General features: G+C 38.0%; 1 protein-coding gene across 3 annotated transcripts in view; it reads left to right on the top strand.

Annotated features, from left to right (window-relative positions):
• Positions 1 to 24,043, top strand: part of vwa8 (von Willebrand factor A domain containing 8) — a 196,901-nt gene that overhangs the window by 129,273 nt on the left and 43,585 nt on the right. For all 3 annotated transcript variants that reach the window (XM_012957744.3, XM_031897124.1, XM_031897122.1), the window contains exons 29-38: positions 244 to 382; positions 1,060 to 1,259; positions 1,962 to 2,078; positions 2,569 to 2,633; positions 3,128 to 3,253; positions 3,524 to 3,633; positions 3,931 to 4,085; positions 4,744 to 4,945; positions 8,981 to 9,062; positions 16,333 to 16,537. In XM_012957744.3, the coding sequence (XP_012813198.2) occupies positions 244 to 382; positions 1,060 to 1,259; positions 1,962 to 2,078; positions 2,569 to 2,633; positions 3,128 to 3,253; positions 3,524 to 3,633; positions 3,931 to 4,085; positions 4,744 to 4,945; positions 8,981 to 9,062; positions 16,333 to 16,537 (1,401 nt within the window). The remainder of the gene's footprint in view (positions 1 to 243; positions 383 to 1,059; positions 1,260 to 1,961; positions 2,079 to 2,568; positions 2,634 to 3,127; positions 3,254 to 3,523; positions 3,634 to 3,930; positions 4,086 to 4,743; positions 4,946 to 8,980; positions 9,063 to 16,332; positions 16,538 to 24,043) is intronic.

The raw sequence follows: 24,043 nt of genomic DNA, 5'->3' as shown, positions 1-24,043 counted from the left end.
TGGAAACAAAGATACTAATGTCTCAGTCAAGTAAATGTTGTATTAAGCAACAATACATTCATTATTGCACAGTGTCTTATCCATATGTCTTTGATATAAAAAATCATTTTAATAAACAAAATTAAATCAGCTCATTTGAAATCTTTTTAAGTCTTTTTTTAAATCACAGGGGTGTGGACTCTTATGATTGTTGTAGTTTTCTGTGTTACAGTGTGCAGTGATTGTATTTATCCTCATTTTTAGGGTCCAGTGTACTTAAATATACAGGGATATCCACTGGAGCGTCATGAAGCACGCTCATTAAGTTTTACAGAAGAAATTGCCCACTGGACACTTCCTATAAATGAAGTCAATATTGTGTGTGATGTCACCATGGCTGAAGGTAATAACTCTCTGGGTTAGGTGAGCAGGCTTTGCATCTTAGCGCCGAAACAGTCTAGTTTATATTTTTAACACAAAGGCCAAAGTATACAGCATATGCTTTACGTGTCAAATAAATGGCCCCTTTGGAAAATGTTGAATTACGCTGTTCAGTTATTATTAGAACACAAACTATGGCCATTTTTATCAAGAGCTAGTTACCTGTATGTTTTCGGAGTATGAAAGGAAGTGGGCATACCTGGAGAAAATGCTTGCAAGCACAGGAAGAACATATTACACAGAACTCCTTGCTAGTAGTGTCCCAGCTGGAATCCAACCTGGGATCCCCAGCACTGTAAGGCATTAGTGCTGCCTCAATCATGGTAGATAATTTTACCCCAGAAGGAATCATAAGAACCTAAAACATCTTGTGTACTTCCCCTCTCAATAAATATCAACTGCCAGAATGTCTAACTGAGCTCTAAAGTGGATTGATTATGTGATGCATTTTTATGGCTTTCCTTATACATAATGCACTCTTGTTTCCAAGAGTTATATGCTGTTATAGAGTTATGGACAGTTTGTTAAATGGACTTCAATAAAATTGGGAAAATGAAAGAAGGTATTCAAAACTGACATTAGTTATAATTTATTAGTTATGCTAATTATTATCTGAAATTATGTTTTCCCCCCCTTCAGAGAACGGGAAGAATTCACTCTATGTTGTCACCTGTAATCCAGTTTCCTTATACTTTACCAGAGTAAATGAGGATAAAGGATATTTTGTGGATTTGTATGATATTTTCCCAAGAACGGTTGGTAGTGTTTGGCAGCCGTTTGTGACCATAGCACCAATGGGGCATCCACTTTCTGGGCAAGTAATTCTGCATGAAGAACAGGTGGGTCAGCCAGAAAGATGTTTTTTATTTTGTTTGGATGTGTTTTGTATAAGGAAAAAATTTAGTTAAAAGCAGCCCTCCAATATACATTATAACAGTTAAAAATGTATACAGAATAACAGATTCTATTTTTAATGTACAGCATTAAATGTGACTTATTCAATAAAGGGCATGTGGCCCTGATAGTACCTCTGCATGAGTGCAGTAACAGTGTCTAAAATGTGTAATTTTTTCATACTGTGGTCAGTGATACTGATGTTCAGTCATTAAAAAAGGATGTATCAAACAATCAGGACAGAATCTGGCTCGAATAAGACATGGATACCACTGCACATGAGGCATGGTGAGAGAAGCCTAACCACCAGCAAAAAAGGTTTCCTTCTAATTTGTTGGTACTGTGAAATGACTACATTTTTCAGGGTAATTCTTTAAATAAAATCTCAGCATACCACTTGTGCACTTTCAACAGACGACCAGGCCTTTAGAACCACTTTTAAATATTAGAATGGGAACATGTACTCAAAATTATATTGGATATAATAATATTTATAATAAATATAATATAAATAAATGTGGTTTGGGATTCTCTCCCAGAAGTTATTATGACTGCACAGGCTTGAATAGAAATAGTCTGCTTTGTCCATTTTGTACTCTTTGCCCTCTTATTGTAAAACCATATCTTGCCTTTGTTTTGTCTAATAGAGTAATGTGATCCTTTTGTTGGATACAAGTAGCGGGGCACTTCGAAGAATTTTACTCTCAGGGGAAGAACAAGAACCTCCACGTAAATCAACATGGTGGGGAAGTAAAGAGGCACAGGTAAGTCACGTTAGTTAAGCACTGAATCATCTTAATCATATATATTAAGTAGTTAGCATTTTCACTATTCCTTAAAGGCATTCCTTTATTTCAAAACTGGGGTTTAGTTATATAAAATGAAACTAGAGTATAAATCTTCTTCCCAGCTATTTGAAATTAAATAAATTTAGGGGAGAACAATACGGGCTTATAATAAGGGTCTTTGGACCTATAAACTGCACAGAGGCAGGGAGTTCCCTCTTCCCTCCAGAAATTAATGTGAAAGCAGAATAAGGGCCAAGCCACAGGACAGGGCTAAGTAGTAGAGTAAGGAGTAATAGGGGGCATCCACTGGCTGTGCGTGTAAATTCCCATAGGCTGGTAGCATGTTTGATAGCTGACAAAGGAAAGTAGTAGCTATGCAGAGCATCTTTGCTGGGCTTTATTCATTTGTAGGATATGCATGGGAAAGAGTTCATAATATGTTTAAGTTGTGTATGTTTACTTCTAGGACAACTACAAAATGTGTAGAGAGTTTTCACATAAAAATTGGCTTGTGTTCTACCGAGAGAATAGGTAGGTGTGATTTACATGAAACAACAGAGTAAAGTATTATTTTTATTGAATGATTAATATCAGGTACAGGTATGGGACCTGTTATCCAGAATGCTTGGGACCTGGGGTTTTCTAGATAAGGGATCCTTCCGTAATTTGGATCTCCTACCTTTAGTCTACTGAAAAATTATTTAAACAGTAATTAAATCCAGTAGGATTGTTCTGGCTCCAATAAGGATTAATTATATATTAGTTGTAATCAAGTACCAGGTACTGTTTTATTAATTTTAAAAATGTGAATTATTTGATTAAAATGGAGTCTATGGGAGTTGACCTTTCCTAATTCAGAACTTTCTGGATAATGGGTTTCCGGATAAGTGGTCCGATACCTGTACTAATGCTATAAAATACATTTTACATGTATTATCAATTGTATTTTAACTAAGTAGGTCATCAGAAATAAAACTTGTCTCCAAGAAAATAATTTGTCATTCCTTCCCTATTATATTGTACAGCAACTCGCTCAGTATACTTGACGTGTTGGAGGGCACTGCCCACACTATCTCATTGCCTATAAACCTCAAGTCTGTATTCCTAGTGGCCGAAGATCGATGGCTCTTGGTTGAGAATAAAACCAACAAGTACGTTTTTTCTTTATGTAGCAATGTGCTTGCTTAACCTGCCACATTTCAATAATCATGTTAGACTGTACTATGAAAACGTGTTCAAACCAAGGTCTGTATGTTTATGAGGACTCCTGAATATTTCAGGGTTTTGGCTGATAGGAAAGGAAATTGAAGTTTAGTGGATTGTGGACAATATCACTATAATTATATGCTTCTGATATGGACATATGTGTTATGTGTCAGTGGGTATAATATATGGCTGTATTGTTTTTTATATTTCTGCAGAAAGTTTCTTCTGACAAAGCCTTTGCAAATGGAAGCTGAACACACTGAGGTATGTCAGCTACATTCACTGAATGAGGAGCCAGTGAGCACAGGATTTGGCCTAACAGCAGGTACTAATGCTATTAAAATAAATTTTACATGTATCATCAATTGTATTTTAATTAAGTAGGCCATCAAAAATAAAACTTGTCTCCAAGAAAATAATCGTGGGTTAGATATACTGACTATGAGATCAGTTTTAAATCACACAGGAATAGGTAGCACAACATAAGGATCGCAATTGTTTTATGACCCTGTAAACCACACTCTCAGTGGAGTTTAGTTAATTAAAACTCTGGTACAGTGTGAACTAGAAAAATATGTTTTGAAAATGTATTTTGTGTAACCTAATTATTTTTATGGTACAGAGGCAGAGCCGTCAAACATACATACAATTTCAAGTGACCAACTGCCACCTGAAAATCTCAGTGTAGCTGTGGGACAGAAAATTGTCTCCCCCAACAGGATTCTTTCAGATGAGCATAGCTATGCATCTATAATTGTAGGGTTTCCAGATTTGCTGGTAAGTATCCCTGAAACAATACTGTAAGTATACAAGCTAAAGGACCAGTAAGAATCAATGCAATTTATTTATTGTAGCACTGAGTTCTAACTTCTGAGATAACAAGAGCCATCTTAACTGCTTGTGGGCCAACTATTTTTTTTCGTAGTTTGGCTCACTATATCTTATTAAAAAGCATCTAAAAACCCAACAGGATTGTGTTGCCATTAACATTTAGTTTTTTACAAGGTACTATTTTATTATTACAAAGCAATGGAAAAAAAAACTGTACAGAAAAGTTTTATTTGCTTGGACTCCCTGGCGTTCCTGTATTTTGGAGATTTTCTGTATACAAATGTATGATTTTATTATGCATAACATGATATCGCCTGTGACTGGCTGCATTTTTTGTTTTTTACGGAATGTTAACTGGAAAAGAAATCCTGATCTTGTTAAGTTGTAGTGTTTGAAACACTTTACAGGGCAGCCAAACTACTTACACACTGCATAGCAAGTCAGGCAGGATAACATAGACAGCACATCATAATACATAAACATTGTTTGCAGTATATTCAATGTAATTGTGTGTATAATGGTTATGTTGTAGTTATTACTGTATTCAGGCTGTGATGATAAATTATATTTATGATAAATATATAGGAGATATTTTTTCTTTTAGTCCCCCAGTGAAGTCTATAGCTGGAAAAGAGGATCGAGGCTGGACCGCCATGGTGCTTTACCTACTGATCAGTTTTTTCAGCCAGGGCGCTCCAAGTTTGGAAATTATAAACAGAGTAACTGTGTAAATTTAATAGCTGCCAATCAGGTGGTTAGAATTGTTGCCCCTTCTGATGTCCCATTAAAAGAAATTTACCCTAAAGGTAAGAGACATTTATTTCAATAAAATATGAATAGTATTTTGTTATGTTGTAGAAAGCAGTATACTGGTATGGAACCTGTTATCCAGAATGCTCGTGACCAGGAGTTTCCTGATAAGGGGTCTTACTGTACTTTTGATCTCCACACCTACTAAAAAATTACTTAAACAATAATGACATCCAATAGGATTGTTTTGGCTTCAATAAGGATTAGTTATATTTTATTATAAGGTGCTTATTGGTGTTATTTGTTATTTTTAGTGTTTCGCAATGGGATTTGCACTAAATGACTAATGGCTAAAAAAAAGTTTTATCACTGACTTGTTTGCTATTGGTTACTGCCTTGGTGCAAAATTGCATACTGTTTATAAAAGACCATGCTTAGTGACATTATCTTTACTAAAGTAAGGAAAGTTCTTTTCATGTAAAACAAAAAAACATTTATTTCTTTGGCTTGCTTTTAGCATTCAGGGGCATACAGAGCAGTTACTGAGGCTTAAAGTATTTTGTTTGTAGGAGCAATGTGGTGCAACACTTCCTTAAAGGGACAGCGCCCTTACCTTTACTCGATAGGCCAACTCCGGTTAGGAAGGATACAGCCAGATTGTCCTCATACAAAATAACTTTTATTACAGCCAATGATCACTGTTCCCTTGATGCAGGCAGGCACTCAAGCATTTCAAAATGATACATACAATTCTTCTCTTTTTACACAACTCCCAGTCCAGTTACACAGTTTCAGCACATTCACTTTTCCCATTCCGGTATCATGGACCTAGTCCCACCTATCCGCCTAGTGGTCCAGTATCCACTATAGTACCCCTCCACTCTCTTTAGTGGTCTGGTACTCTGCAGTGATACCCCTCCACTCTTCCAGGATAGGCCTTTTCCCTTCGGATTCTGCCCAGAAGCCTTCCTGCACTGTTTCTAGCTGGTCCTATACTGGCACTGGATTCCCTAACTAACTCAGAAGTGAAAACTAAGCAATTTTACCTTAACCTTTAAATAAACTTTTAGTATGATGTGGATGAGATATACTGAGGCAATTTGCAGTTGGTCTTCATTTTTTATGATTTTGTATGATATGAAGCAGCTCTCCAGTTTGGAATTTTAGCAGCTATCTGTTTGTCCTAGCAACTAGGCACTGATTTGAATGAGAAACTGGAAAATGAATAGTAAGGGTGCTGAATAGAAATATAAATAACAAAAAGTAACAGTAACTATAAAATTGTAGCCTCATAAAGTCTACAATTGACCCTCATTTGAAAGCAGAAAAGTGGCAAAGGAAGAAGGCAAATAATTAAAAAAAAAAAAAGAAAAAAAACTATAAAAAAAAATAAAGACCAATTTAAAAGTTGCATAGAATTAGCCATTCTATAACATATTAAAAATTAACTTAAAGGAGAACAGTCCATTTACGTTGTCCCATAGGGTGTATGTCCCCTTTAACATAAGGGTTTTGTAATAAATAGTCTTAGGTTTGCCCACATCTAATAACCCATGGCAACCAATCAAATGTTTTTTTGTTTTTTTCAAACACCTGACCAATAAATGCTACCTGTTGATTGGTTGCTATGGGTTACTTGCCAAGTAGCATTTGTTACATGACCCACTAGCCAATAGGATTGTTGTGCAATCAGCATAGATCTATGCTAGCCTAACGATCACATACAGGTGACTGGCCTCATTTACAAGTGGTACAGTATCAAGTGCAGTAGTGCACACTTGTACCTGTATGTAAGCTAGGAGCAGGGGGGGGCCAAGCCGACCGGGCGCCCTAGGCAACCCGGTCGGCCACCCCCCCTGCACCCCCCACCCCCTTGCGTGTGCTTAGGCATTCGGCCACTCCCCCTCTCCCCGAACGGCGCATGCGTGCCAAAGCAAACGCAAGGGGGGGTGCGATCCGATCGGTCATTGCCTCCACTGCTAATACAAGCGGCGGGGGCAATGACAAGTAGCAGGACTAGGGGTAGGCAGGAGAGGCTCCTGTCTGGCGCCCCCCAATCGTTGCGCCCTAGGCAGCTGCCTCTTCTGCCTACCCCTAGTTCTGGCCCTGGCTAGGAGGTGTTTCAGGGGATGCCTATTTTGCCAGTAATACCTTGTGCTACATAGGGAATAGAAAACCAATATGCTCATCTCTTACCTTTGCACAATTATATGTATATCTCTAACTTATTTTTCTGTACATTCTGCTATAAATACAAAATCCCAGTCTGTGGCACTGCTTAGTCCTTAATATAGTACATTACAAACAGTGTGAAGGTAAGATGACTAGTGATGGGCGAAAAGTTTCGCCAGGCATGGATTCGCGGCGAATTTCCGCGTTTCGCCATTGGCGGATTGTTTCGCGAAACGGATGAAAAATTTCGCCGCGGAAAAATTCGCCGCACGTCCAAAAATTGTCGCGGCGTCAAAAAAGAATAGTCGCGGGCGACGAAACAAGAGCCGCGCGACGAAACAAGAGCCGCGGGCGACGAAACAAGAGCCGCGCGACAAAATAATAGCTGCAGGCGACGAAACAAGAGCCGCGGACGACGAAACAAGAGCCGTGGGCGACGAAACAAGAGCCGTGGGCGACGAAACAAGAGCCGCGCGACAAAACAAGAGCCGTGCGCGACAAAATAATAGCCGCGGGCGACAATTTTTTTTTTGTCGCACGACATTTTCGCCGCTTCGCGAATTTTTCGCCGTTTCGCGGATCTTTTCAAAGATTCGCGAATTTTTCGGCGAAGCGAAACGGAACAGATTCGCTCATCACTAAAGATGACTGTTTAATCTCACATGACTCACACATAAAGTGACACTAGAGTTACACAGGCTTGTGAATTGCGCATTAATTAACTGGTAAACTGTACGTGCAATAGTCACAGGCTTCACTGCAAGACTGAGACAGCTGATTTATTTATAGGAGCCACTAACACATGAGAAGGCATTCTTGTCTTTGCTATGTAACAGTTGTGTTTCCAAAAGTGACCATAATTAGTAGAGGAATTTAAAGAGGCAATTAACATTTATGTTCAAAATGGGTCCAATAAATAGGGATTGTATGTAAATTGTTTCTTCAGTAAACTGCAAATGGAACAGTGTTTGTTTTAAACACGTATTTTCCCTTGCATTAGTACAGTTAGAGTAAACATAGATGTGCTGCTTAAACTGCCATTCATTTGGCTTTATTACCACGTGATGCACAACTCTGAGTTTTAATAAGTATACATTAGTAAGGGCAAAGACACACACAGCGGTTAGTCACCAGAACTTTGTAAAAAGTCAAAGCAGCTAACCTGCATAGCAGATTAGTTGAAGTGACTTATATAGAATCCTATCCTTTTTGAGAGTCACGATGACTAATCGCCACATGTATCTTCGTCCTAATAAGGGGCAGCTGAAAGATACCTTATTTTTGTAAAGATTTTAAAAAAGTTTTTTTAGGAATCAAGCTAATTGTTAAACAAGCTAAAAATTAGTCCGGGGGGGGGGGGGGGGGGGGGGGGGAGCACTTCCTAACTTGTTGTGAGGCTCAGTGTTGAGATTTACAGGGGTATATAAAACAGTGCCATTTTGTGTAACAAAAATAGCAGATAACATCTGTTGCAAATGCTGACATAAAAAAAATAATTTTTAAAAAAAATTTTTTTAATCTCTCCTTGGGTAATTAGCTGTGTAACCATCAGGCTCTATAAATAAATCCGTGTACGTGTAAAATGTTTTAACGCCATAAGAAAAGGCCAAATAATAAACAGTGTTCATTTTTTACAAATTTAGAAAATGTTCCAATTCTTTAATAGGACTGTTATTGGTAGACTGGATTTCATAACTTAGTCCTTCTTTTCTACATTCTGGTCCAATTAAAAAATATGAGAGGTCTTTTTATCTTTTATTGCTTGTATTCTAAATATATTAAATTACTTTTGTAGTATCTTAAAACTGTGTTTTAATGTGAGTAAAAGCAGACGTTAGTGTATGACAACAAATCAGAATTCCCATGTTTATATCAGAATTGAAATGTGTTCTGTTACAATGCTTTGTATCTTTCCATAGATGTCACTCCTCTGCGAGCATCTGGATATTTGGAAGTTACAGATCTTAACTCAAAGAAACTGAAATATATACCTGTTCCCAGGTGAGAGCTCATCCTTTTGGTCCCATTGATCTCCTCAAATTCATACCTGTTACTTGTAATACAGTTGTGACCAACCATGGCACTTGTGTGGCCAGTTAACAAGAGAGGAATTGTCAGTTCTTAATTCATTTAAAAACTTACCTTAAGGTTCACATTCTTAGGCTAATAATTGCCACTACTGGACTACAGGGGAGGTTTTGGGACACTTCTCTGCAGAAATATGCCATTGGAAAAGATACCCCTGTGCCAACAATGGCCATGAATAAAAGGGCAAAGCTTAAAAAGAAATGCATAAGACCAAAGTGAATATGCTTAAGTGGCCCAACCTGATTGACTGTAAGAAATTCACACTTATCCAGCTGCTGAAATCCTCTAAAAAATATCTGCTATTAAAGCCTTCACAAGAATCTGGTTTAAACACTTAATATAACTGCAATAGCAAACTTCCTGTTTTTTAAGTCATTTTGGATTGGAAAATGTAATTGGAGTAGGAATAAATTGTTTAAATTAAACAAACAGTAAACTGACCTGCTTTGTCAGACATGGAAGTGACTGGTAGGCACTTATTTGCTAGGTACACGTGTTAGGTCACTATGCACAATACATGATTTAATGAGTGAACTAAAATATTGGAATATAGATAAACAGATATGTAAGATGACAGACTAAAAGGCAAATCCATATAACTGGCCAGAGGTCAGGGCAGGCAGTATTCTGAGAAGCAGAGCCTTGTTTCAGGTAACACATGTGCTTTGAGCAGGCCAGCAGTCAAAACCAGGAGATCACAAAAGTAGAAATAGGCTGGGACAGCCTTGGGAACTCCGGTTATAGGGAGCTAGACCACAGAAAAAACGTTCAATGATCAAGCAATGAGGAGTTACTGATACTGCTTTGCCCTTCCCTTTATCTCTGGCTTCTGCTACATATTGTATGTCTTTGCCTACATCCAAATGGAACCAGCATGGGCAGCTAACAGTCTGGGGCTTTCTTTGCTGCTACTGTGGGTTCTATAAGATTCTTAACAGCCTCTCTTCTATGTAACATAAACAGTTAGCACTTTTACTCATTCCTTTTCATGATAAAGAATTAATTCAGTGTGCAACCAGAATAACTCTGTTTATTCACATTTTTCTTCTAATCCTTGAATTAGTTTCCTCCAGCAGTTGCCAACTCAGCTTGTAAGGTGTTGAACTGTGTAATAAAGAAAATATTGCATCTATGTTGTAATTAGACTGTGAACTTTTACTCAGTAACAAACAGTACCCAACCAGTGAAAAGGATTAGTTTGTTCTTATTGCAAAAGAACAAGATTGCATTGGGCTAGACTATCTGTGTACATACTGTAAATGATCCCTATGCATCCTTTCCCTTTATTCTAACAAAGTTTGCAACACGGACTGTTCCACACTTTTGTGCATTTATTATATTCAGTACTTTGCTTTAACCCTTCATGTGCAGTCAGTATAGAATCCACTGCACTGATACAAATGTACCAGCTAACTAGTGCTGCAAAAGCTAAGTTTAATTTTTCTAGCCATCTGATTAGTGTAGCAGTACATAGAAAGACAAACTGAAAGTATTCAGACATAGAAAAGGTTAAAATCCTCTCCAAATTGCAGGTAGTTGCAACTTCTTTTAAACGTTAAGATGTCAGGATTGGGGGTAAGTCCATATTATTACTGGTTACTAACTATTTTGTTAAAACCAGCAGCATGGGACTTCTGAGAGGGATTCTGTCTTGGGAAAATAAGTTTTTTTTTACAAAATGCATCAGTTCATAATTTACCCCAAACAGAATCCAGAACTGAAATCAGTTTTTCATAAGAACAAACAGTTCTATATTTAATTTTGAGATTTAATGTGGGACTAGCCATATTCTTCATTTCCCAGGGTGCCACAGCCATGTGACCTGTGCTCTGATAAATTTGACTGAAGCAGTCACACTGCTGAGCTGCAAGTTGGAGTGATATCACCCCCCTCCCAGCCGCCGATCAGCAGAACAATGGGAAGGGAGCAAGATAGCAGCTCCTAGTAGATATCAGAATAGCACTCAATAGTAAGAAATCCAAGTCCAGCTTGGGACTCCTCCAGTTACATGGGAGTAGGAGAAACAATAGGTTACCTGAAAGCAGTACTAATGTGTAGTGCTGGTTTCTCCTTAAAGCTCAGACTCAGGCACAATGCACTGAGATGGCTCTTACACACCAATATTACAAATACAAAAAAATACATTTATTGGTTCAAAAATAAAGTTGGTAAAATGAATTATTTGCATTGTGAGCAGTGTAATGTAGTAATAAAAACTATACCATAAAAATCATGACAGAATCCCTTTGGTCTTAAAGGACATGTCAACCCCAAAAATATTTTTTTGCCCAATAAAAGAAAACATAATTCAAAGCAACTTTATTAGTGCTTTAAAAGTTATTTGTAAATGTAATTACTATAAAAAGCAGCATTTGCTGAACTCCTGGTTGTTGCTGTTTAAACAATGTTGCAAGTGCCAGGCTCCTCCAGCAAGACAGGTCTGTAAAACCTGCTGCCTTGTGTTACATTGCTTCAAATGCCAGAGCCCCCGGGGGAGAGAGTAGAAAGGACAGATATACACTGCTTTTTATAGCAGTTATATATACAACTAATTAAAAAACCATTAAAATATGTAATGAATGTATATTGCAGAGTTGCTTATAATTAAGTTTTCTTTTATTAGGCAAAACAATATTTTTGGGGTTGATATGTCCTTTAATTAAAGTGCATAAGCAGTGAATGGTGAAAGAGGTTGAAGATTCTGCCAGCATAAAGGGGGAAGTGGGTAGGGAAATGCTCTCTCGCAAGTTAAGCTGGCCATACACGTTCAGATTTTAGTTGTCATACAATGAACGTTCAGAAATTGTTTGTACGTTTTATTGCAACCTTCTAAAACTAACATTCAGATTTACATTGTAGATTTAAAGTCTAAAAAATAACAGACAATGTTCAAAATTGGAAAACTGGGCAGCAAAATGGAAAATGAGGTTCAATGATGAAAAGTGCATAAATGTTATGCACTTTGGTAGAAATAATATAAATGCAAGTTATACACCACATGGCAGTGTATTGGGGGATCTTTAATGGAGAAGGATCTAGGAGTTTTTGTAGATAACAAGTTGTCTAATGCCAGGCAGTGTCATTCTGTGGCTACTAAAGCAAATAAAGTGCTGTCTTGTATAAAAAAGGGCATTGACTCAAGGGATGAGAACATAATTTTGCCTCTTTATAGGTCCCTGGTAAGGCCTCACCTTGAGTATGCAGTGCAGTTTTGGGCTCCAGTCCTTAAGAAGGATATTAATGAGCTAGAGAGAGTGCAGAGACTGCAACTAAACTGGTTAAGGGGATGGAAGATTTAAACTATGAGGTTAGACTGTCGAGGTTGGGGTTGTTTTCTCTGGAAAAGAGGCGCTTGCGAGGGGACATGATTACTCTGTACAAGTACATTAGAGGGGATTATAGGCAGTTGGGGGATGTTCTTTTTTCCCATAAAAACAATCAACGCACCAGAGGCCACCCCTTTAGATTAGAGGAACGGAGCTTCCATTTGAAGCAGCGTAGGTGGTTTTTCACGGTGAGGGCAGTGAGGTTATGGAATGCCCTTCCTAGTGATGTTGTGATGGCAGATTCTGTTAATGCCTTTAAGTGGGGCTTGGATGATTTCTTGAGCAAGCATAGTATCCAAGGCTATTGTGATACTAAAATGTCCAATTAGTACAGGGATCTGTTATCCAGAAACCCGTTATCCAGAAAGTTCCGAATTACGGGAAGGTCCTCTCCTTTAGACTCCATTATAAGCAAACGATTCTAATTTTTAAAAATTATTTCCTTTTACTCTTTAATTGTTAAATGGTACCTTGTACTCAGGGCCGGATTTCTATTCTGGGCGCCCCGAGGCCGCCCCTGTTGGCGCGACAACCTCCCCGCAGCCACAAACGCGTGCCAACCCCCCCCGCAGCCGCAAGTGCGCATGCACTCCTTTAAACTCCCATACGGAGCAGTGGGGAGAGGTCCCAACTGCACCGTATGGGAGCCAAATTTACAAATTTTCTTGCGGCGGGGCGGCATGCCGCCCCTAAACTTCTGCCACCCTAGGCCCGGGCCTTTGTGGCCTCTCCACAAATCCGGGCCTGCTTATACTTGATCCCATCTAAGATATAAGTAATCCGTATTGAAGCAAAACACTCCTATTGGATTTATATACACTTATGGTGTAGAGATCCAAATTATGGAACGATCCCTTATCCAAAAAACCCCAGGTCCCGAGAATTCTGTATAATGGGTTGTATACCTGTATAGATACTGGTATATATAGTTTATATATGTAATTGTGTATAGATAGGTTGTTAAAAGTGTGTGAATATATGTGAACTAGGGTTTGGTTGGAAGGGTTGAACTTGATGGACTTTGGCCTTTATTCAACCTAGCTATGTAACTATATTCTTGCTTAAACCTATAGCATGTTTTTATACGAACACATGTACAGGTATAGGACCCGTTATCCAGAGTGCTCGGGACCAAGGGTATTCCGGATAAGGGGTTTTTCTGTAATTTTGATCTCCATACCTTCAGTCTACTAAAGAATCAATAAAACATTAATTAAACCCTATGGAATTGTTTTGCATCCAATAAGGATTATTTATATCTTAGTTGGGATCAATTACAAGGTACTGTTTTATTACTACAAAGAAAAAGGAAATCAGTTTTAAAATTCTGAATTGTTTGATTAAAATGGAGTCTATGGGAGATGGGCATTCCGTAATTCGGAGCTTTCTGGATAACAGGTTTCCGGATAAGGGATCCCATACCTGTACTACGATTGAGTCAGTTTCTGTTTTGAAAAAAAAAGAAATGAGTCCAGTATATATGAATGCAAAATACATAGCAGCACTTGCAATCACATTGGCAACAGCACATCAGGAAAAGAAGAGAAAGCATTCCTGTTGGAGTGATGAATGGTTTTAACTCGTGAAACTTTTGCATTTTATTTATACGTCATTGGTCACCCATGGTTATCATCAGATAGGCAATATCTGCACAAAAATTATGCTTATCTAACAAAAATGTTTGTACAACCCTTGTACATGCAATTATAATACACTAATATTGATTTGAACCACAAGACCCCTGGTGCTGGTTGCGTTTTATTTGGTATATATATTGGATTCCGTGCACAAGGGCTGCTACATGGTAGCAAGTCTAGAGTGAGGTGGTGTTGTGTGTATACAGTGTTTATACATATTTATTTTTTAAATTGTAAGCTGACCCCTAGGAAGCTTATCTAAACATAGACCAACTGTGAAAAATTAATTCTACCAGGCAATTGGAATCTATATAGGCTACAGGAATAAATGTTTTTTTTGCCAGAAAGTAAATGATTTAAAAAAAAAAAAAAAAAAAAAACACTGAAGAAAGACATAGGACATAATAAGGAAAAGAGGTACATACTAAAAAATTACTTGCCTTTGCACCAGATTTGTCCAATTAAGTATCTAAGGATAAGAGCAGTAATGCATTTCTATGTCAAGTTAGCGCAAATATTTTTTACACAGTATTTGTAAACAGCAGTGGCTTTTGTATGCAACTGCGAGCATGTCTGCAAAATAAATCAGCTCCATTTCTTAGGTTGATGCGGGTATAGGAATGTCATAATCCAGAAATTTCGGAATTACAGGAATGCCATCTACCAAAGAGTGCATTTTAATAATGAAACAGTAGCTTGTACTTGATCCCAATTCAGTGCAGTACAGAAAATATTTTTTCCAAAGCCACAAAACACAGTGCTTCGTAACAATTCAACTTCAGAAACATTCTAATAAAGTGACAAAGCAGTCAATTCTTTCATGAATATAGCCAGGAAAGTGATAATTTTTATAAAAAAATTAATTTGGTATGATTATTAACTGATGGGGAAAAAATTCTTATGACATAACCTGTCTTAGTAGAAGCGACCAAAAATAATAATAAGCAATTTAAAACAAAACACAGAGTACAGACAATAGCTTTCTAAACTCACTAATGTTAATGTACCAAATTCCTGTTTGCCAAAAATTTCAGTTCTGTGCTTAATCAAACTTAGAGGCATAGCTCATACATATCTAGTGATATTTTTGCCTAATACTCCAGGGATATCAGCAGACAGTAACTGGTGTCAGTATGACACGCTAAGAAATACACAGAATAAAGAAGTTCTATTGTGCTATCTTTCGGCAGTGCCAGGGGTCCAAGAATTGTAGAGCTGCACACATAAAAAAGTGACCCAATTTAAGGAAGGACTCAATAGTCTCTATGAGAACTGTAAGTGCTAGGACATATAAAAATACATTGTTATTCAGAGACACTGGCATACCCAGTGCTGCAAAAAGATAAAACTACAGTTTTTCTTGAATAAATCTTTCTTATATTCTGGGTTTTCCTTCTCTGATTCATTGCTTTTGTAGTGTTTTAAACTGTTCCTGTCAGTGAAGCATCTAATTGTCTTTTTACAAGTGACCCAAATATCTTTGGGCATCATCTTTCCCCTAAGTCACACAAGCACATCTGACAGTCTCTAATATGCAGACTTGCTTTTTATGCACATCCTGCAGCAACTAATGTCTTGTCAAATACACAGTGCACAAAAACATGTCAAGGCAAAATTATGTCAGTTTGTGCTTGGATTAAATTGACACTGTCACCAAAATGACATTACACCTTGGGTTGGACGATGTATAGATAGAAGGTACCGGGTTTTACGAGAATATATGACATTAACCTATACACACTCTCTATTTTTAACACCTTTAAAGAAAACTAGTGAAAAAATGGACACCCTGAGGATGTGGATAGTGACTTCCAAAAAGAAAGTTTCCATACAGCCTCCTGATAAAGGGGTTGGGTTCACTGTGCTTGGAAACTATAGCCCCTGGATGTGATTTAATGCAAACGCATTGAGTTCTTGCTTTTGAGTCTATCTCAGAGGCAGTATTTTATGTATTAATTCAGCACAGTTGTATAAATAGATTGCCCAACAGCATTTCAAAGGGTTCTATTCAGTTATGGTACAGTATTTATATAGTCTTATAGTCTTCATTAATTATTAAATCAAGTTTTCAATAACCTAACTTTAAGAGGTATATAGAGAAATATAAAATAAAGGGATTTAATTCTCTTGTTAATAATGCATGGCATTTTGAGCTATTTGACTTTTGTAATGCAATCTCCATATACTACTACATTCAGTTTAAACTCTTGTTCTTCTCAGACCAAAATCTATATCCCCATATACATCCTGGCTGTCTAAAATATCTGACACAGATATGCTGCTGGCTCCACTGGGAAACAAAGGTGTTGTTACTGTTGATTCAGGTGGTACTGTGAGGCTGTGGGAGACAGGACTTGACAATCTACAGCGATCATTACTTGAATGGAAGAATATGATTGGGCAAGAGGATGGACGACCAATACAGGTACCTTCTTAATCCCACATACATGCTTTTCATTGAAAACAAATGCCTTATTGTATTGAATTGGCTAAATAAGATTATATAGACAATTGATATCAAACTTGTATTATGGCTTTTCTAAACTGTAGCTTCTGAAGGTACCTGCCATGCATATGACTAATGTAGAACGTGGACCTCATTATCCTGTTTCTTGGCTACATCTAGCCTAAAAGAAAATAATTTGGTAATGTAGATGTGATATCTGTTTTTGGAAGTGATTGATAGTATTCAACATTTTGTTTTTGATATATTTAATATATTCTGTGATATTTGGTTTCTGCCAGGATAATATCAGTAACCATTTAGCTCAGGAGAAAGCCATTTTGTATTTTGACACAAAGCTTGCAGTTGTCATCATTTGATGCTAAACATTCATGGATGTTTCATGCAGCAGGCTGTTAATAATCCAGCTCCTTTAATGTTGTTTTATCTTGCAACCCTCCAGCCTGAATAAGTTTGCATTATCATTAAGGTAAACTGGGTTCATACTATGTGATACAGAACATCCAGACCTTCCAGCTGCTTGCTGTCTCTACCACAGCCAGTCCCTGGTTAATATTTCTCAGTCCCCTAGGATCTCCCTCACTTTTTTTGTTTGGCACTGGAGGAAGGTTTTAAAGGCAAACCTCTACCCAGGAGGTGATCTAGTCTCTTACTGCTTATTCATCTGCTGAATGTTATTCATTTGCTGAAGTTTCCTCCTGGTTGTTATTATATTTCATAAATCTGTTTTAGTTAAAATTAGACTTTTGGATTTATCTACTAAAGTAATGTTTATCACATTATAAAACAGGAATGAATTAAACAGTGGAAATATATTAAAATAATATATAAATTATACTGGAGACAATATTACAGGATTAATTGGATTATATAGGAGTGGACTAGTAGCATCAAAAGTTTGTGCAGTTATATTTGTTTGCTTTGCTTTTCTTTTTTTTTTTTCATTAGCCTCAGGTAGGTAGAACTATATTTTCAAAGTGCAGCAAAATGCATTCAATGTTACACACAAAATCCAATACTGGCATATAATTTGCAATTGCCTCAAACTACTCTTTTTTTTTAATTTTACAATGGCGCCATCTAAGGGTCAAACAGTAATACTTTCATGTGCCCAACTTTGGTTAAACAAATTGATGGTTGTTGAGATACTATCAGAGGTATTTTGTATTTGTGGTCTGTTTTATACAATTTGCTTTTATAACATTTGATGGAACATTTGTGCAATTTAACAATTCAGTTCTCTGTGTTTGGACACATTTGGATATTCATGATGTGACAATTGATATCTGATATATTATTATCACTATACCTTTATACAGCGTCACTGGGATCACCTGACTTGGGAATGGTTGGGAGCTACAACATGAAGCTCGCTGTTACTCCTGTATAAACTATACCAAAAAAGGGCAAGTTGTCCTCACCACCAAATTTGAAACCAGTTACAGTCAGGTGGTCCCAGTGAAGCCAATAAAAGGGCAACCATTTGGGGTTTTAACCTTGAAAACAAGCAACATTGCATTTAACTCCTTTGTTAAATGTATATTGAAGTAATAGGATTCTTAATAAATTGGATAAAATTGAGCGTAGGACTGATGATGTAGTTAGCCAGCTTGAAGTATATTGCAATATATGGACAAACAATCCCTGTTTTGCTTAAAAGGGAGGGCATTTTTTAGCATTTCCAGTTATACCGAAGGGGTGCAGAACAAGGCAATCTGCTAGTTATCAAAAAGTGCAGAGGAAAGCAATTTTGCTGTTGCACAGCAAATTGTCTGCAAGGTCATACTGTTCAAAACCCAGTGGCTCTACCCACCCGCAGTATGCACAAACATAGACGACCACATTAGGATACCCATGTCTGCCTGTGCGGAGCCCACCAAGTGTGTCCCTTCAAATGCTTCATATGTGCTTACTATGCACCGTAGCCAAACACCGCCTTCTTCGCACTGTGTGTTCTCCTGCCTGTTACTGTTACACTAGTGCTCCAGTTGAGTGGTTTGACCTGCCAACTAAGTAATTAGCAGTTTTTGGCTGCTAATATCAGACTTTCAGCTCAACAACTCTCTGTGAATTTCAAAGTGCATGCTGCACACACTTTCTGAGATTGGGAGCTTCTGCGACAAGTTTGAAGTCATGGATCACTGTTGCTATTGAGATGCTAAAACGTTGGGCTGGCGCAGAAACTACAGTAAATTAAATTTAGCACTTTTAGCCATATTCATTTTCGGGTTTAGTTCTCCTTTAAGGCATCCTAGCAGAATCTGCAGATGTTCTGGGAAGATGTTACATATCCTTAACCTTTATCAGATATTTCAGTGTCATTCTTTAGCAGTAAAATGGTCATGCAGCAAAGTGCCCCTACAAATAATCTTTCACATTTGGCATAAATGCAGGGGCATTATTGTTATAATTCAGGAACACAGTCTTGCCATAGGTGGCACTTTTCCTGAAATTACCTCTGCCTCCTCACATTGGGTCCAATAGTAATAGGCACTTTTTGTTACATACCACCCTGATACCTAGCTGGACACTACTGAGCAGGGTTGTATTTAGGTTTGGTCCTAGACACCAGACCCCTTCTATTGGTACATACCAAGGACAGTAGACATATGTGCTGATAGGGATGAGAGAGGTAGCCCTCAGCTCTGTTGCAAGGCTTAGCCGAAAGTATCTGATGGTGGTTGGAGGGGTGGTTTTCTATATAGAAAAGGTCCTTGGGAGCCTATAGTAAATATAGCTCTGATTGTGAAACATATTGCTTTTATTTCATATTCTCAGATTTGTGCAAACATAGCATTTAATTAAATAAAGGCAGAAATCAGTGCCCAGGTTACATGCACATTATCCACATGGTGGCACTGCTGAGCTACTAAAGGCACTATATACTACATAAATGCACAGTAGAAAGAAATGTGAAGAGAGTCAAAATAAAGTCACAAGGTAAATTTGTGTGTGTGTATATACCATAGATCTGAAAATGTTATAAGGAGCTACAATATATACACTGAAATGTGATTTATTACAACAACCTCCTATTTTTTCTAGTTTTCCATTATGCACTTTGGTTAGAGAATTGAGTGTTACAGCTAAAAAGGATGCATTAGTGTATTTCTATCATAGTAATAATAGCAACCATTAGCTTTCCATGTGTTGTGGATTTACAACCTGATGTAAGGGCTATAAAATTAGTTGGTAATTAGACTCCTTTCCCCGGCAGCATGACATTTTTAAGTAAGGAGGGTTATACAGTTTCTTTAGGAGAATTTTATCCTTGAACTTGCAGCCCCCCAAAACTGGCTGATGGTGTGTGGTTTCAGGTACTGACCCAACCTCTTAGAAGTAACTACTAGGGAAATGAACATATAGTTAGTTATTTGTAAACTTTTAAATGGTGCACAATTGTTTCAATTGTTTTAGTGGTGCATGGAACATTATAACTGGGGTGTTAACCACTGTTTTCCACTGGATGGCAGTAGCAAACCAAATGACCAGTATGCCATAGGATTTGCTGCTCATTTAACTGGAAACATATAAAAACACGTTGGTTGGTTATATGTGAAAAAACGATTAATAACAAATACAGTGGCTTGCAAAAGTATTCGGCCCCCTTGAACTTTTCCACATTTTGTCACATTACAGCCATAAACATGAATCAATTTTATTGGAATTCCACGTGAAAGACCAATACAAAGTGGTGTACACGTGAGAAGTGGAACGAAAATCATACATGATTCCAAACATTTTTTTACAAATAAATAACTGCAAAGTGGGGTGTGCATAATTATTCAGCCCCCTTTGGTCTGAGTGCAGTCAGTTGCCCATAGACATTGCCTGATGAGTGCTAATGACTAAATAGAGTGCACCTGTGTGTAATCTAATGTCAGTACAAATACAGCTGCTCTGTGACGGCCTCAGAGGTTGTCTAAGAGAATATTGGGAGCAACAACAACACCATGAAGTCCAAAGAACACACCAGGCAGGTCAGGGATAAAGTTATTGAGAAATTTAAAGCAGGCTTAGGCTACAAAAAGATTTCAAAGCCTTGAACATCCCACGGAGCACTGTTCAAGTGATCATTCAGAAATGGAAGGAGTATGGCACAACTGTAAACCTACCAAGACAAGGCTGTCCACCTAAACTCACAGGCCGAACAAGGAGAGCGCTGATCAGAAATGCAGCCAAGAGGCCCATAGTGACTCTGTACGAGCCGCAGAGATCTACAGCTCAGGTGGGGGAATCTGTCCATAGGCAACTATTAGTCGTGCACTGCACAAAGTTGTCCTTTATGGAAGAGTGGCAAGAAGAAAGCCATTGTTAACAGAAAACCATAAGAAGTCCCATTTGCAGTTTGCCACAAGCCATGTGGGGGACACAGCAAACATGTGGAAGAAGGTGCTCTGGTCAGATGAGACCAAAATGGAACTTTTTGGCCAAAATGCAAAACGCTATGTGTGGCGGAAAACTAACACTGCACATCACTCTGAACGCACCATCCCCACTGTCACATATGGTGGTGGCAGCATCATGCTCTGGGGGTGCTTCTCTTCAGCAGGGAGAGGGAAGCTGGTCAGAGTTGATGGGAAGATGGATGGAGCCAAATACAGGGCAATCTTGGAAGAAAACCTCTTGGAGTCTGCAAAAGACTTGAGACTGGGGCGGAGGTTCACCTTCCAGCAGGATAACGACCTTAAACATAAAGCCAGGGCAACAATGGAATGGTTTAAAACAAAACATATCCATGTGTTAGAATGGTCCAGTCAAAGTCCAGATCTAAATCCAATCGAGAATCTGTGGCAAGATCTGAAAACTGCTGTTCACAAACGCTGTCCATCTAATCTGACTGAGCTGGAGCTGTTTTGCAAAGAAGAATGGGCAAGGATTTCAGTCTGTAGATGTGCAAAGCTGGTAGAGACATACCCTAAAAGACTGGCAGCTGGAATTGCAGCAAAAGGTGGTTCTACAAAATATTGACTCAGGGGGCTGAATAATTACGCACACCCCACTTTGCAGTTATTTATTTGTAAAAAATGTTTGGAATCATGTATGATTTTCGTTCCACTTCTCACGTGTACACCACTTTGTATTGGTCTTTCATGTGGAATTCCAATAAAATGGATTCATGTTTGTGGCTGTAATATGACAAAATGTGGAAAAGTTCAAGGGGGCTGAATACTTTTGCAAGCCACTGTAAATGATAATAATAACCTTTGCACAGACAGCTTTTATTTCAGGTGTTATTCCTGAGACTGAGTAGAGTTAAGCTTGTGCTGAAGCTTTCCTGGGCTTTATGTGGAATCCAAGCATGTGAAACATGTCATTTGACCACTTAAACACTAATGTTTATTAAAGCAAATAATACAGTCACATTCATATTTCTTTGCATTCCTAGCAAGATGGGGCTCTAATTTAGAGTCAGTACAGAGCCTGTATCTGATGTCTTGATGTTCTTATCCACAAAGCCTTCAGACTCTTTTTATTCTCACTCAGGCCTTAAATTGCTCTTGGCATGGCTGCACTGAAGCCTATGGTATGTTGGTAACATTTCTCCTCACATAACTTTATAACATATAAATCATTCATACTTTTTATTTACATACTGTTAAGAAATATTTAATTTTTTTACAATGTATATAATTCCCTGCCATTTCCTATGAATGCATTTGCCTTTTTGGAACTACTTTTCCCAGCATCCCCTACCTGCTATTCTACAGCCACTGGAGACAAGTAGAATCTCTAATTATAAGTGGTTCTTCCAGGGTTCCTCCAGCTGCACTGTTCCCCCAGCAATAAGACCATCACATTTCATGTATATGCGTAATGCATCTATATGTATATATAGTTTTATTTATATAGTGCTACTTATTTATGCAGTACTGTACATAAAAAAGGGAAGAATGTACAGATTTTATGCACTGGAGATATGGCTCTCATAGTAATATATTTGCTCATTTTACTCATAAGCCATGCTCTCTAAATTCCAACACAAGGCTAAGCTGATTCCAATGAAACAGCCCTCATCAAAGTAACTAATAACCTTCTTGTAGTTAAATCCTCAGGCTTTTGCTGTGTTCTTATTCTGCTTGACCTTTCTAAAGCTTTTAAAGGAGACCTTTTATCCTACAAGTAAATATGCTGCAGTAAGGAACACGCCTTCCTTCTCACAGGGACAGAAGAGCTTCTGCATTCATTTATCTGTTTTTTCAGCCAAGAAATCTAATGTTTTCCAGTGATCTGGCATTCTGGATTTGGTACAATTGTACACATACAGGCTGTGCTCAGATCTTGGTGCTAGGCGGATCTTATAGCTGCTTTCCCCGTTACACCCTCCAATTAAACAGTAAATGACCATGCCAAGGGGAGAGCCCTGAAGTTTAGCATTCTTTGTTTTTGTCTCACCATTTAAAGGGCAAGTTTAATTGACTGGAACATTGTACATGAGAATTTTTACTGTGTGAACAAAACGGCTAAAAACATTTATACACATTAATAGCGCTTGTGCCTCTTCGGCACCACATGTTACACAGTTATATCACAACTGTGTGGAAAAGGCCTGTGTTACTTGTTTCATAGGCTTCCGTTTAAATTTTGCACGTAATTCTGATTCCTGTGTTTGACAGTGAACTAATAGTAGGATATTTGTATTTACAGTTGGACTGGGGTTTGTAGCCCCAAGACAGCATGCTAACAATGTATTCAGTGATCTGTCTACAGTCAAAGAGGACACTAGTCCTAAGGGTAATGGTGCAATGTGCTGTTATAGCTGTGCCAGATCATTCTTCTTTTTCATGCAACTGTAGCCTGACAACTGCTGCTACCAGTACTTTATGCGCCACTGCATTGTTAGTTAGTTTGTGCTGTTTTGGTGCTGTTTTTATCCACATGTGCTGTTACCTTTACATTGTACTCTAGCATTTAGGCTGTTGTTCAGCTACATTTCCAATTAACCATCACCAGCTCTTCAAATGGGAGCCACTGATTGGGTATCCCTGATTATAGCATGAAGCCTTGTTGCAATTATGATGTTCAGTTAATAAAAACATAAATACAAACGTTGTTTTTATATTGTTTTTACAATTGAATTTTTGCTTCAACGGATATAACCTCCTGTATTGAAGCTGAACTATGCTTGGATGAATTAATATCCAGGGGACTGATTTACTAACAAGGGTACTAAAAGCTGGTGATGGTTAATTGGAAATGTAGCTGAACAACTGCCTAAATGCAACAGTGCAGTTGCCTATGGGAACCAATCAGAACTTTGTTTTAATTTTCTAACTTGTAGTATACTGCTCAATACAGGCTGCTGAATGGTTGCTAAGGGCAGCTTCAGCAATGGAATTTAGCACATGTGTATATAATATAGCCCAGCAGAATAAATAGCAATAGGAAGGAAACACAGGGGAAAATGATGAGGGCTTTTCATGAAACAGGTTAAGTACAGTTTCTCCATGGATAAGTTTAGGGTGA

This window comes from Xenopus tropicalis, chromosome 2 (genome assembly GCF_000004195.4).
Source record: "Xenopus tropicalis strain Nigerian chromosome 2, UCB_Xtro_10.0, whole genome shotgun sequence".
Lineage (NCBI taxonomy): Eukaryota > Metazoa > Chordata > Amphibia > Anura > Pipidae > Xenopus > Xenopus tropicalis.
The sequence above is the reverse complement of the archived record's forward strand: the minus strand, read 5'-3'. Positions and strand labels throughout refer to the sequence as shown.